At 53.5% G+C, this 13,143-nt stretch overlaps 1 protein-coding gene across 1 annotated transcript; it reads left to right on the forward strand.

The window, feature by feature from the left end:
* Positions 1-2,812: 2,812 nt before the first annotated feature.
* Positions 2,813-9,578, forward strand: Sncb (synuclein beta). Its single transcript, XM_051194246.1, has 6 exons — positions 2,813-3,096; positions 3,691-3,820; positions 6,257-6,298; positions 6,460-6,578; positions 9,144-9,233; positions 9,536-9,578. Exons 2-6 carry the CDS (start codon positions 3,700-3,702, stop codon positions 9,566-9,568), a joined length of 405 nt encoding a protein of 134 aa, XP_051050203.1. The 5' UTR covers positions 2,813-3,096; positions 3,691-3,699; the 3' UTR covers positions 9,569-9,578.
* Positions 9,579-13,143: the final 3,565 nt, after the last annotated feature.

Consider the following 13,143-nt stretch of genomic DNA (forward strand, 5'->3'; position numbering starts at 1 on the left):
TCTAGGACTGGCTCCAAAACAATACAGAGAAACCCTGTCTCAAAAAAAAAAAAAAAAAAAAAAAAAAAAAAAAAAAGCACTGAACAACAACATTCCTCTCCTTGCTGTGGACACAATGTGGCTGGCCACCTCAAGCTGCCACTGCCTTGACTTCCTCACCACGATGGACTGTATGTACCCTTAAACTAACTTAAAAAGTAGAATTTTAGTCAGGTGAGGTAGTGCATCCCTTTAGTCCCAGCACTCATGAGGCAGAGGCAGGTGAATCTCTGCAAGTCTGATCTGATCTAGCCTAGCTATATAATGAGATTCTGTCTCAAAGCAAACAAAAACGGCAAAGCCCTAAAATGGTTCCGTGTCAGTTTCCTACAGTATGCGGTGCAAACTCTTTACCTCTGTTCCCCTTCTTCTTCCTCTCTTCTCCCTTTTGGCACACTGTCCTTTACTCTTCATCTTACTGGCATTCAGAATTCTGAGTGCAGACTACAGAAATCCTGCAGCTCATCTAAGCATCTAAAGCACCTTTGGCTAAACACCAGGCAGCTCTGTTTCTGGGACAGTGACCCTGCAGCCTGGATGACACAGAACCCATTGCTGAGCAGGCTGTGAGGGCTTTCAGAACACCAGGGTTCTGGACAAAGTCCCAGGCTAGGGAAAATAATCAGACAGCACACACACACACACACACACACACACACACACACACACACACACACAGGGTGAAGAGACAAAAAGCCTATCCCTGAGCCTGAGCCTGCTTGCTTCATGCCCTCACTTCCCAGGAGCAATTCAGTTAGCCGTTTTGTGGCTGTGGTCCTGTGTTTCTCTAGCTGTGAATGTGTGCAAACAACCCTTGGTATTCTCTGAGCATGATTGCAGAACTCACCACAGACACTGGAGTCAGTAGATGCTCAAGGCCTTCTGCAGGCCAATCTTCCTGGAGGACTTCTAACACCCCATAAGTGCAGTGCCGGGTAACTATTGCTTAAAAGACAATGCCAAGAACATTGTGTGTGTTCAGCACAGATAGCATTTGTCTTCACACATTTTCTTACTTAAATTTGATTTAAAGATGTTTGTTATGCTTATATATGTGGGTGTGCCCCCATGAGCACACTGTCGAGGCCAGAAGATCCCTTGTAGCAAGGACAACGGGGGAGAGGGGCCTGGTGTGGGTGCTGGGAATTGAACTCTGGTCTTCTGGAAGAGCTGTACACTCACTCAGTCACTGAGTCATCTCTCCAACGGGTCTTCTTGATCAGTTGTTGGTTGAATCTAAGGATGCAGCTCCCTTTGCTAGGGAAGGTATGTGTATGTTTGTACTGAACATGTCTGTATTTAGTACAAGTAGTATGTGATATATACATATATGTGCACATGTATTAATATATACTAGTACTTACATATAACAAATACATATTGATGTACAGAAAATTGCTCTTACATATGACTTATTAAATATGTAAGCACAGAATGTAATTATCTATGTATCAGAACCAGCTACAAGCTTCACACCCTGCTTCTCATTACACCATGTCTTCTCTCGTTGCTGTGTTAGTTCACTGGGTCTGGCTCATGGCTCCGCGCACCATCACAGTGTGCCACGGAGTGGATGTGCAGAAAGGAAGTAACCAGACCTCCAGGAGGACGTTTAGAACATTGTCATGTGTTCTACAACCACCGTCCCTGCCCACGTCTCAGTGTGCTGGTAGGGATCTACAGAGTTCCTCGAACTGCAGCTGCTGATCCAAAAGGAGTGTGCATTCATTCTCCCGAGAAATGCTGCCAAACTGGCCTTCTAAAAGCCTCTGCCAGCTTACAGTCCTGCCACAGCCATGAGCGTCTTCTTGCCCATGCCCGCTGTCTGCAGCTGGCACACCTCCCTCACCAGTTACCTCTCAAACACCTCACACTTCCATCCCCACTGTCTTGGTGTTTTAAGCGAAACCCCGTGTTACGTCATACCTCCTTACTTATTCTGCCTCCCTGACCTGGCAGGGCCCCTTTCGTCGGGAATTCCACACCTGCATGGGCATAATCCCATCACAGAACTGACTGAGGTCCTACTGTGCATCAGGAACCCCCCACCCCAACTATACTCAAAGGCCTGTGTCTACCTCTCTCCAGCTCCCATTCTAGGTCGCGCTGCCTTCGGACTGGCCCTCGGTGTGGTGGTGCCTCCAGCCTTTGCAACCGAAGGTCCGCTCTGTGGATTACCCCCGCCTGTCTTGGCCTACCTTGCTGCTTCCCCCGATCTCTAGGGTCATTTCCTTGCAGAGGCCGTCGCTGTTTACTGCCCCTGCTCCAGCCCTCTCTCTTACACCAGCATCTCTCTGTCTTCCTATCACCTCTCACAGAGAAATAACCCTGTTTGGTTTAAGTGTGCACACATTTTGTTTCCTACCTCTCATGTCAGCGTGGGCATCTCCCTGAGGTCAAAACCTTGGTTTTCCCTCCCGTCTCCACACCCCGAACCTGCACCACATATCTAAGCTCTGCCTAGGCAGGCATTGACTCCCTCCTGCGTTTCTCAGAAGAGGGATCTACCTGGCGATTCAAAAAGAGAGCTAAGCAGTTCGAGATCCCACAGTCACTAACAAATGCAGCTAGGATTCGAATCTATCTGAACTCCCAAACCAACCGCATCGTTTCTTCCTACTCCTCTGTCGCCGCATTGCCCCCTCCGTCCACGCTCCCCAAAGACTATGTCTCAAGCACCAGGGTCCCCAGCTGCACGTCAGAGGCCCTCTCATGGAGGTTGCTTGCTCTGGGGAGATGTCATCCTCCCCGCCCCCTGTCAGTCAGGCGGAAGGGGCGGCGCGGCCACCAGGGGGGGTGCTGAGCTCAGAGCTGCCGCAGCGCCAGAGCTGGAGCCGGAGCCAGCGGAGCCGGAGCGCGGGAGTAGCATCCTTGGTAGCAGCGCACCCAAGACCGGAGCACTGCTGCGCTGCTGCTCAGGGCGGGTGACACGAGCGCCTGACCACGGCCGGACCCCACTTGCCCCGAGCCCAACCTTGCCCAGCATAGCCCAGCCCCAGCGTCTGCTCGCCGCTGCCGCCACCACAGCTCCATCCCCAGCCCGGCCCCGAAACCCAGGTGAGGCACACGGAAGGGGATCGAACTGAGAGGATCCAGAGGGACCGAGGGTGAGATGAGGAAGGGAATTGAGACCGCATTTGGCAGAAACATGGGCACAGAGATGGGAAAGTGCTGGGCAGACGCGGGCAGCTGCAGGATGCGTGTGTCTGTCCTCTCCGGTTGCTACAGTCTAGGTGGATGTGCGGACGTGCATCCCTGCCCGTGTGTCAGAGTGTCCATGCGCTTCTGAACGTATCGTGTCCTGTGTGTGCACGTGAGCATGTCCATGGTGTGTGTTTGTATGCAGACCGTGTGACTGTCGTGTGTGCAGACAGGCCCGGGTGTTCGTGCTGAGCCCAGCTTCCGGTTCTGAGGGCCTGCAGGTTGCAGATCTCCGGATAACCGAGGTGGTGGCCCCTCCCGCGTCCCAGGGTTTCAAGGACGTTTGGACTCACCGCAGCATGGCCCTGAGGCCTAGAACTGGGGAGTGGAGTGGGTTGGAGGGGGGCTCTGAACCCCAGCGCGCCAATTCTCAGGGATGGAGGGATCCCCCAGGAGGGCTGGAGAGGGTGTGGAGCCAGCTCCCAGCACTTGTGTGTTCACCCTCCCCAGGCCGCCAGGATGGACGTGTTCATGAAGGGCCTGTCCATGGCCAAGGAGGGCGTTGTGGCTGCAGCCGAGAAAACCAAGCAAGGGGTCACCGAGGCAGCAGAGAAGACCAAGGAGGGCGTCCTCTACGTCGGTGGGCAAGGGCTGCAGGGAGCTGCAGGGCTGGGTGTCTCCTGGGGTATCAGGAAGGGTGCTCAGAGGAACTGAGGGGTCTGGGCATGAGAATGTGAGTCAGCAGATGGATGAGGTCAGTAGGGGTCAATGGGGACACAGTCAGCTCGTGGAATCGACCAGAGGGAGGTGGGAACAGGGTGGGAGCTGTTGAAGGTAGGACCAATGTAGTGAGCTCATCAAAGTTCCCTTTCCCTTACCCTGTCACCACCATTAATAGGGACCTGACGGGGAACCTTTTCTTAAGGCTAAGTGCTGAGAAATGCCACAGCATTTAATGCTCCTGGCCTTTTTCCTACAGCTCAGGGACACTGGGGCCCTCTCTTAACCACTCTGCCCAAGGTCACACAGCTAGGAAAGCTTGAAACTGGGGTGTGAATCCAGCTGGGAAGCGCCACCTTCCCTGGGTATTGGCGGGCTCTCTCCAGCTACACACACACACACACACACACACACACACACACACACACACACACAGCCTGTGAGTTTTCCTGGGCAGTCCCTCCAGTTCATTCTCCTCTCAGCTGCCAGCTGGGGTTGGGACAAAGGCCAGGAGGTTAAAGTCTCTCACCCAAAGTGTGAAAGAGTAATTTGCATAACGAGGGAAAAGGCTGGAGATGGAAGCTAGCCCACTTGTTTTGGAGCTTACATGGTGGGCCAGGGCTGGCTCTTGTAGAAACGATATGAAAGAGCTGGATAGTTTGCCCAAGGTCATAGCAAATTCAGATTATGATCATTAAAAACATACTGCGTGCCAAGCATTGTGTGAATGCTGAGCTGTGACGATGAAAGGGGGCAGGGCTGTGAACCCCTCATGGCTGAGCACAGCATTTCAGTGATGGCCATGATGGTTCTGACATCAGTTAGCAAATGTGGGAATCACTTAGGGAAAGAGCCAAAGTGGGAGCAGCTGCCTGTAAAAGTCGTACGGGATCAGTCCTGAGCACTAAAGAGCCGGAAGGCAGAAAGGCAGGACTCGGGACCATAGCTACAGCCTGGCAAGCAGGAGTCATGGTGGAGGATTGCTCAGGCCTGTGGGCAAGAGCCAGTTCACAAGAAGACCTTGCATGCCAGGCTGGAGCATCCTCTAATTGCCAGTAGAAGCTATAAGGGAGAGGCTGACACGATCTGGCCAGTTCAGAATGGTCCCTCCAACCTCCAGGAGCAGAGCAGATTGCAGGGGACCAGGAGGGATTGCCGGCTGAGACAGGCACAGTGGTAATTAATTAAGCCCAGCCTTGAGCCCACGTGTGCTTAGCCAGGCTCTGCCTCCCTTCCCCACTCATCTTTTACCCAGTGTTGTCTCTCCTCTAATGGGCTCTGCCTCTCCAAGCCATGGGGCCAGTTCCCTGGGAAGGCACTTCCTAGTCTCCCCTTGCGGGGCCGCTGTGTTAAGGTCTCCTGTCGCCTACCGTGCAGTGCCCCTCATGGCCCTACTTCTGCCTCATTTCCAGCATTGTTTGCACCGTACCCAGCGCTCTGGTCCTCGGGTGGCCGTTTTGCCTGCCTGGTCTCATTTTAGAATATCCACGTGTTCCCCGTTTCTCCAGTCCTGGGCAGCATCCCCACTTCCTGCAGTCCCTGGAGTCTAAACATTCTTCCCCTACAACTCGAGGTCAGACAGTGAGCCTCTGGCCCAGGCCTTGCACATGAAACATGCAAACGATTTGCTGATGGGTGGATAGCATGCAGATGACTCTTGTCCCCTCTACCTCCAAGTTCTCGTTGGCCATAGTTTTGGGCACACCTCATGTCACCCTGGCTGCACTCTTGGCTCTGGCTAACCTAGCCTCATCCTCTCTGTATTGGCCTTAGCCTAGATTTAGCAGCCTTTGTCTAGTTGCTCAGCCTACACATGACGGATTATCCAGACCCATGCCCTATGGTCAGAACATCTTGCCTGTTCCAGTGCTGGTCCACCACCCTGACCCCGACGAAGGCCCATCTGATGTCACGAGTGCCTTCTACAATCTGAGCATCACCTTTACACTCAAGTGCACCTAACGTTCCCCACTTTAGTCAAGAGGAGGAACTGGCCCTTGTTTGAAGGAGGCACTCGTGAGAGACATCCATGAGACATGCGTGGGGCACCAAGGACATCTTCCAAACACATGGCCCTGTAGAACAGGAGAAGCTCAGAGCTTTGCCCTGACCCTCAGCCAGCCTCCAATGGGAGGTGTGGGTGTTGGAGCAGGGGACCAGAAGGCCTGGGGAAATATATAAGGACTGAGTGTAATTGGTGTGGGGGTGAGAATTGTGGGATGTGGGGGTCTGGGAGGCAGTTCAAGGAACCCATTGCTCCCCGGGTCCTCTGCTCACAGCATGGCCCCTGCATTGGGTTGGAATCTCTGTTCACTGTGCTCAAACTCCTGAACTATGCTCCTGTTTCTTCCTATAGGAAGCAAGACCAAAGAGGGAGTGGTACAAGGTGTGGCCTCAGGTACCCGCCCAGTCCTAGTGTTTTATGGGGGTGAGGGGTCCGGGGACTCCTGAGGCTTCTGGGAGGCTTGCCCCTGGGGAAGAAAAACTCTGTCTGGGATACTATGGGTGGGCAGGTGCCTGGCACTGACCGCCCCCCCCCCCCGCCACTCCCTGCTCCAGTGGCTGAGAAAACCAAGGAGCAGGCATCACACCTGGGAGGAGCTGTGTTCTCCGGGGCTGGGAACATTGCAGCAGCCACAGGCCTGGTGAAGAAGGAGGAGTTCCCCACAGACCTGAAGGCAAGTGTTCTCCTACCACCCTTGTGCATACCGGGCACACCCACCCACCTCTACTCCCCCCACCCCCTACCCCGCCCCAGCCTGGGAACAAGCTTGCCTGTCTCCTCTCCAACAAGTCTGTGCTACGCTCAGAATGCAGCTGTCGGGAGGCGTGTGTTGCCGCCATGCTCCCTGTGAAGGGACCCAGAAGGGGCTGTCAGAGCATAGCCCACTTACAAGCATGATTCCAGATGTTCCTGGCCACGTCTGAACATGCCATGGTTGGTTCATTCATTTCCTTTCATTGAATGTATGTCCACACCAGTGAAGACGTGTTCCTAGTGGCGCCACAGTGGGCGGGGCCCCTGCAGTCACGGTACTGAGGCAGGGAAAGAAAGCCAACCAGTGCGCATGACAGTGTCACACAGGCTATGTGTGCACAGTGAAGATGGGGTTGCTGTGATGGGGTAAACACTGCGACAGGGCTACTTGAGCCAGGAGATTCCCTGGGGAGGTGCCATCCAAAGGATCAAGGGAAGACAGCCCTGAGAAGATGTGTCAGAACTCTATCGTAAGCAGCTTTGAACAGGAGACACGGGGTCCTGAGGCGGAAGTGAGGGATGAAAGCACACAGATGACTTAATACTGCAGTCCTGGAGACCACACTTAGATAGAAAGCCCGGCCAGCAAACAGTGAGTGCTCCGTGACCAGGACAGCAGCGAACATGTGACCTGTTGGGGCTATCCAAGACTTCCTTTTGGGACTAGGGAGATGACCCAGCCCATAAAAGCACGTGTTGCTCTTGCAGAGGAACTGAGTTAGGTTCCCAGCACCCACATAGCGGCTCGCAACCATCTGTAATTCCAGCTCCAAAGGATCCAGTGTCCTCATCTGGCCTCTTTAGGCACCAGGCCCACATGTAGCACACAGACATACGTGCAGACAAACACTCATACGTGTAAAAATAAATCTTTTTAAAAGCTGCTTTAAATGCCCCCACCACTCACTCACACACACACACACACACACACACACACACACACACACACCAAAAAGAAAGGCATTTTGGAAAGGGATCTCCCCAACGAAGGCAGCAGCCAGTTCAAGACCCAAAACACCGGCAGCCTCTAGAATCCCTGTACTACATTGCCTTTAAAACCCCTTACCTTAGCCAGGCCCGCATGAGGCAGTGGAACATGCCTGGTTCATGGGGAAAGTACCTCCCAATGTCTCCATCCCATGTGCTCACTTAGCGCCCTTCAGTCTAGGCCCTGCCTACCCCCTCCAAGGGCACCTGCCTCCTGACTTCCATCACTGCAAACTGGTCAGGTGCTTTCTAACCTCATGCACACATCATCGCGAAGAGTACATGCTTTTATGTATTCTGCCTTTCCTAATCCACAGTGCGACTTCTAAGCCTGTTATCATTTGTGCGACCATTCTCCATTCCCCATGGCCCATGTTCCACTGTGGTCAGGCCACATGCCCAGAGCCTACTTACCCTATTGTATCCACTTCCAAACAAAAGGCTCAAGCTCGGATCTACTTGGGATGGGGTACTACAGATTAGGCCAGGGCCTTTAGCACGTGACACACATGTTCTAGCATGAAGCTATACCCTGAAGGCCTCAAGCTGAGGCCTTCAACTGTGTCTTTCCTGGGTTCTGGTCATAGCTGGGTAACTTGGGACAAACTAATATTTCTCATCTCTTTGGTCATCTCCACAAAGAGGGGAATGAGCCACCATCCTCGCTCACAGGAGATGCAAAGCCTGGACCCAAAGGTGTACAAATAGACAATGCTCCAAGGAGCTGAAGCTACCAGTGGAAACTGGGAGCACCAACCTCCCAGTACCACAGCTCCAGGGTCCCAGGCATGTGCCGGCCCACACGTGGCCTCCTACAGCCATGCGTACACCCCAAGTCATCATGTGTTTACACATATGTGCTCAATCGCAGGTGGCCAGCCATGTGCCTAGCAGACCTCTACATGCATACTCATTGGTCTGTGCCCATCTGGGCAGCAGATGCAGGGGGAGGGAAGAGTCTTAGCTCACACATCCAAGCAACACCATGAGCTGTTGCTTCCAGCTTATCTTAAAATAGCTGCAGTGAAGAAATCAGGCCAAGCTCTGCCCTGGGGGAGGGAGGGATGGGTGGAAAAGCAGCGGTGGCACAGAGCCCCTCTCCAGCCCCAAACCTGAGCCCGCAGCTCCCTCTGCTGGGAGGGAGCTTAGGGAGCTCTCTCCTGGGTCCTATAGTTAGTCCCGCAGTTTACCTGTGCCTAAACAGGAGGCCCCTTGGCTGTCTCCCTGTTTATTCAGTCTCCGTGATAGAGGTCGAGGCTGCCAGGTTCTGGGCTGAGAGGGGTGCTCATCGCTCTCTCCACACTCCTAACTCGCCCACCCCCAGGATTGGGGGGTTCGCCATTCACCTCTCACTTTTCAGACCTCCAAACGAACGCCCTACCTAAATACCGCTTGCACTCCTGAGTCACCGTCACTCTTCCAAGCACCCATAGCACCCTGGCACGGGGTTTAAGGAGTGCCCAGCTCCCCACACAGGCCTGCTCTTGTCTGTCCACAGCCAGAAGAGGTAGCCCAAGAAGCTGCTGAGGAGCCACTGATTGAACCCCTGATGGAACCTGAAGGGGAGAGTTATGAGGAAACACCCCAGGTGAGGGGGCAGCGGGCGGGGCAGCGGGCGGGGCCGGGGCGTCCCTGAAGACTGGAGTCATCCCTAGCTGGGTGGGAAGTCCCCAGCATAATAAAGTTGGGCTGGGTGGGCAGGAGAGGGCAGATGGTGCCTAACACCAGTCCTCAGGTACAACAACTATCTCAGCTGAACCCAACTACAGGTTTCTCCTGGAGGGACAAACATTGTTCCTCCTTGATGGGGAGGGGTCTGCACTTGACCACTCAAGTCTCCAACACTCCCTTTATGCCCTTCTCTATCCCACCCCCCTCCCTTTGATGCAGGAGGAGTATCAGGAATACGAGCCAGAGGCCTAAGGGTCCAGGAGGGCCCCCCGCACCAGCAGCACAATTCTTCCCTTCCCTGCCCCATCTCTAACCCCCAGAGCCAGGGCTGTCCTTCTACCTTTTCCCACAAACAAGAGATCTTCCTTGGGCCTCAAGGCACCTCCTCCGGGCCCGTGTTAGTGTCTGCCCTGCCCTTCTGTCTGTCTTACCTGCCCGCGTTCATCCCTGAGGCGTGGACTGGAGTCGGGCAGAGGCCCCGCTGGGAGCCCAGCCCCACCAATGTTACCCCTCACCCTCCATCTGGTCCAGTGTCTGCGCGGATGTAGCATGTTCTATGTATTTTTAAACCGAGATGGGAAAGCTATGGCTCCTTCCCCATCCCAACAGAGGTTCTCCGAGGGGGCCCCCCGGGCAGCCCCACTTTGACCCCTATAATGTTTTTTTTTTTTTTAACCCAAACTAGGAGCCAGGTTGTGCCATGCCCCCTCCCTCAGCCCGCTCGATCCGAGCGCGGGCGTCGTGTGTTGTGATTGTGGCATGGAGAGCCCCCCACCCACTGTGTGAGCGTGTCCCGGGTGGGCCGGCCCAGCCGCCCCCCAGCGTGTCCATGAATAAAGCCAATCTGTCTGTAGCTGGCGCCACCTGGGCAGGGCTGGGTTTCCGGGCCCCGAACTACCCTTCCGCTCTTTGGGCTCTGGAACACTCAGTACATCGCTGGCTACCTGGGACCTCAGCTTATCCATCTCCTACTCCAAGTCAGCTCACGACCCAGAGGGTGATGGCTCCCACTGGGACCGAAGTTGACTGGGAGGCACGAAGTTAGCATTGGGCGCCACCTCCTGGCAGGAGAAGGGGTTCAGTGCCAAGAGAAGCCAAAGGACCGCACCGGTATCGTGAATACGCATACACGAGCGTGCACGCACGCCAGTCTCTACGCGCAAGCCCGAGCGTCAGCACCAGGGCCAGAGCGCACGTGCACACCTGCGCTCTCTGTCGCGGCTGCAGCTGCGCCGCAAAAAGACGCTAACTTAGCAGGCCCCTCCCACTCCCGTCCTGTACACACACATCTACACACACCTGCCCAACACAAACAAAACCGTTGGTGTCATTGGCCCAGGAGAGGGCACAGCGCCCGGCAGGCGGTATTCTCCCCTCCCAGAAGCCCCACTGAAAGTTTGAGATTTCAGCGGGTGTAGGGGAGGATCTGCAGGAAACTGGGAAGCCAGCCAGACACCTGGAACAAACCAGGATCAGCACTAGGGGGCCCCCGTCGACTCAAAGTAGAAAGGGAACCTCGAAAAGACCCACATTGCGAGGAGGCTCCGCCTTTGCAGCCACGCCGCCTTTATTGGCACAGAGCGCCTGGCTGGCTCCGCCCCCCATCTGTGCGGTGTTCCCATTTGCAGAAGAACCCTGGTCCTGTCTGCTTATGGCAGGCAAACACCTGATTTACCGCAGAGAAGCCCCCTGAACCTCGTCTTGACCTCCAGCTACGTAGCTGGCAGCAGCTTGCTCTATTCAGTCAGCCCCTTTCCACTTTCCCGAGAGTCATTGGAGGGAGAGGAGATGGCAAGCCTGAGAAGGCAATTAGCCCTGTGGGAGACCAGTGTTGTCTGGTCACCTGGGCCTTCGCGTCTCGAAGCAGAAAGCTGCTAACAGATGACCGTGTAAAACAAACCGCTGGGCTTGGATGAGTGAGAGTGTTAGGAGCTGGAAACCCTTTCGCTCCTGTACACTACTTACAACCTGCTGTCTTCTAGAACAGTGGTTCTCAACCTTGGAAGTGCTGCGACTCTTTAACACAGTTCCCCGTGTTGTGGTGACCCCCCCCACCATAAAATTATCTTCGTTGCTACCTCTTAACTGTAATTTTGCAACTGTCATGAGTCGTAATGTAACTACTTTTGGAGATAGAAGTTTGTCAAATAGGTCGCGACCTACAAGTTGAGAACCATTGTTCTAAACACTACAAATGCATGGCCCTCTGGCTGAATTTTGGCCTCTAGATAAGGTTAATTTACCAGCACGCCGCTATATTTTTCTAAGTTTGAATATCTTTGATTTATGTACACTTTTTCCAGCCCTGTCTGTCCTGATTTTATTACACCCAGTCTGCAGGCGGTGTGTGTGTGTGTGTGTGTGTGTGTGTGTTCTGTTATCTGTAAACCAGCACCTGAACCCTTTATTTATTTATTGGCTCTATCTGTTATCTTCAGCCCTGGATCCCCATTTTTAGATGTCAAAACCAGGTTTACCATCTGGCCTGTGAAGAGATTTATTTCCTCCTTCCCAAGTGCCAAATCCTACACCTGGCCCCACTGAGAATGATTCTGCTCAGATATCAACATTCTCACCTGCCAGGGTCACCTTAAATGCATTCCAGGCACAAATCCAGAAGCAGAAGGTGCCAACACATGTCTGATGAGTGTGTGTGTGCGGGTGTGCATGTGTCCAGCTCATGGGGTCTGAGCCATTTCCCAAGCTCCCAGTGTATCCCAAGCATGTGATACTTACCTTCACTAATTTCACTTAACATCCCTCTCAGGCACTTCATTGCTACAACCTCAGCCTACAAAGGAGGGAATAGGAGCTAGTCAGGCAATGCTACCTGCCCAGGGCTGGTTGCTGAAAAATGTCAAAAGCCAGACTGAGCCCTATTACTGACTCCCAAGGCCAAGATCTTTGGAATTTTAAAAACCTGTATTCTCTGGCTTTGAAGAGAGACAATGAAGAAATATGGATAACAGGCAAATGTGGACAGACATTTGTGCCGTGTCATGGAGAGGATAATGGCACTACATACATGCTGCTATGTGTGTGATGATTGGGCCAGTGATGTGGATGTACATATATGCTGTGCTTGCATCTGTGCTCATGTATGTTTGTGGTGTTGTCTATATGTGTTGTGTGCACCATGGTCCGGTCTTACCTGTGAGGGCTTTCAGGAAACCCTGATGTTCTGACAGCTCAAATGGTCTTACACTCAAGGGCTTTTGGTAAACCCTGATTTTCTAATGGCTCAAAGCTCAGGAATCACAGTGACCAACAAGGCCAAATGTGGAATTGAATCAGGAGGATCATAAGGTTGGGGCTAGCCTGTGCTACATAGCAAGATCCCAACCTTCTCAAGCTTTGAGAGAAGCAAAAGGATGTGATAGGGAGTCTGAAGGGAATGGGCAATGAGCAACATTAAAAGGCAGCCCTCGAGCAGTGAGCTGGCTCAGCAGGTGAAGGTGCTTACTGCCACGATTAATGAGCTGAGTCTGATCCCTGGAACTCACATGGTAGAAACAGAAAACTGTTCTCTGGCCTCCATGAATGAGCTTCCCAACCCCTAAAATGAATACATGTTAAAAAAAAAGTCATAAAATTTAAAAATAAGTTGGCCAGGTCAAGCTCCTCTGAGGTGAGATGGGGCTGATACCTGAACGGAGAGGATGCTGGGAGGCTGTCTGGAGAGCGTGAATGTTACAGATAGGTCCACCTGTGTGTGCAGTCAGGAAGGCTAAGGCCTGCCAGGCCTACCGAGATCCCCTGGAGTGGCTGCCCTCACCCGGGCTGATCTTGGCTTTCTCTTCCTGTGCCTGCATCCTTTGCTCCTAAGC

The sequence above is a fragment of the Phodopus roborovskii genome, unplaced genomic scaffold, assembly GCF_943737965.1.
Source record: "Phodopus roborovskii unplaced genomic scaffold, PHOROB, whole genome shotgun sequence".
In the NCBI taxonomy this organism is placed as follows: domain Eukaryota; kingdom Metazoa; phylum Chordata; class Mammalia; order Rodentia; family Cricetidae; genus Phodopus; species Phodopus roborovskii.

What these genes read in the sequence shown, in the direction of transcription:
- Sncb (XM_051194246.1), top strand. Translation starts at nt 3,700, where the DNA reads ATGGACGTGTTCATGAAGGGCCTGTCCATGGCCAAGGAGGGCGTTGTG. An exon ending in AGTTCCCCACAGACCTGAAG is followed by an intron (nt 6,579 to 9,143) that starts GCAAGTGTTCTC and finishes GTCTGTCCACAG; the next exon opens with CCAGAAGAGGTAGCCCAAGA. An exon ending in GTTATGAGGAAACACCCCAG is followed by an intron (nt 9,234 to 9,535) that starts GTGAGGGGGCAG and finishes CCTTTGATGCAG; the next exon opens with GAGGAGTATCAGGAATACGA.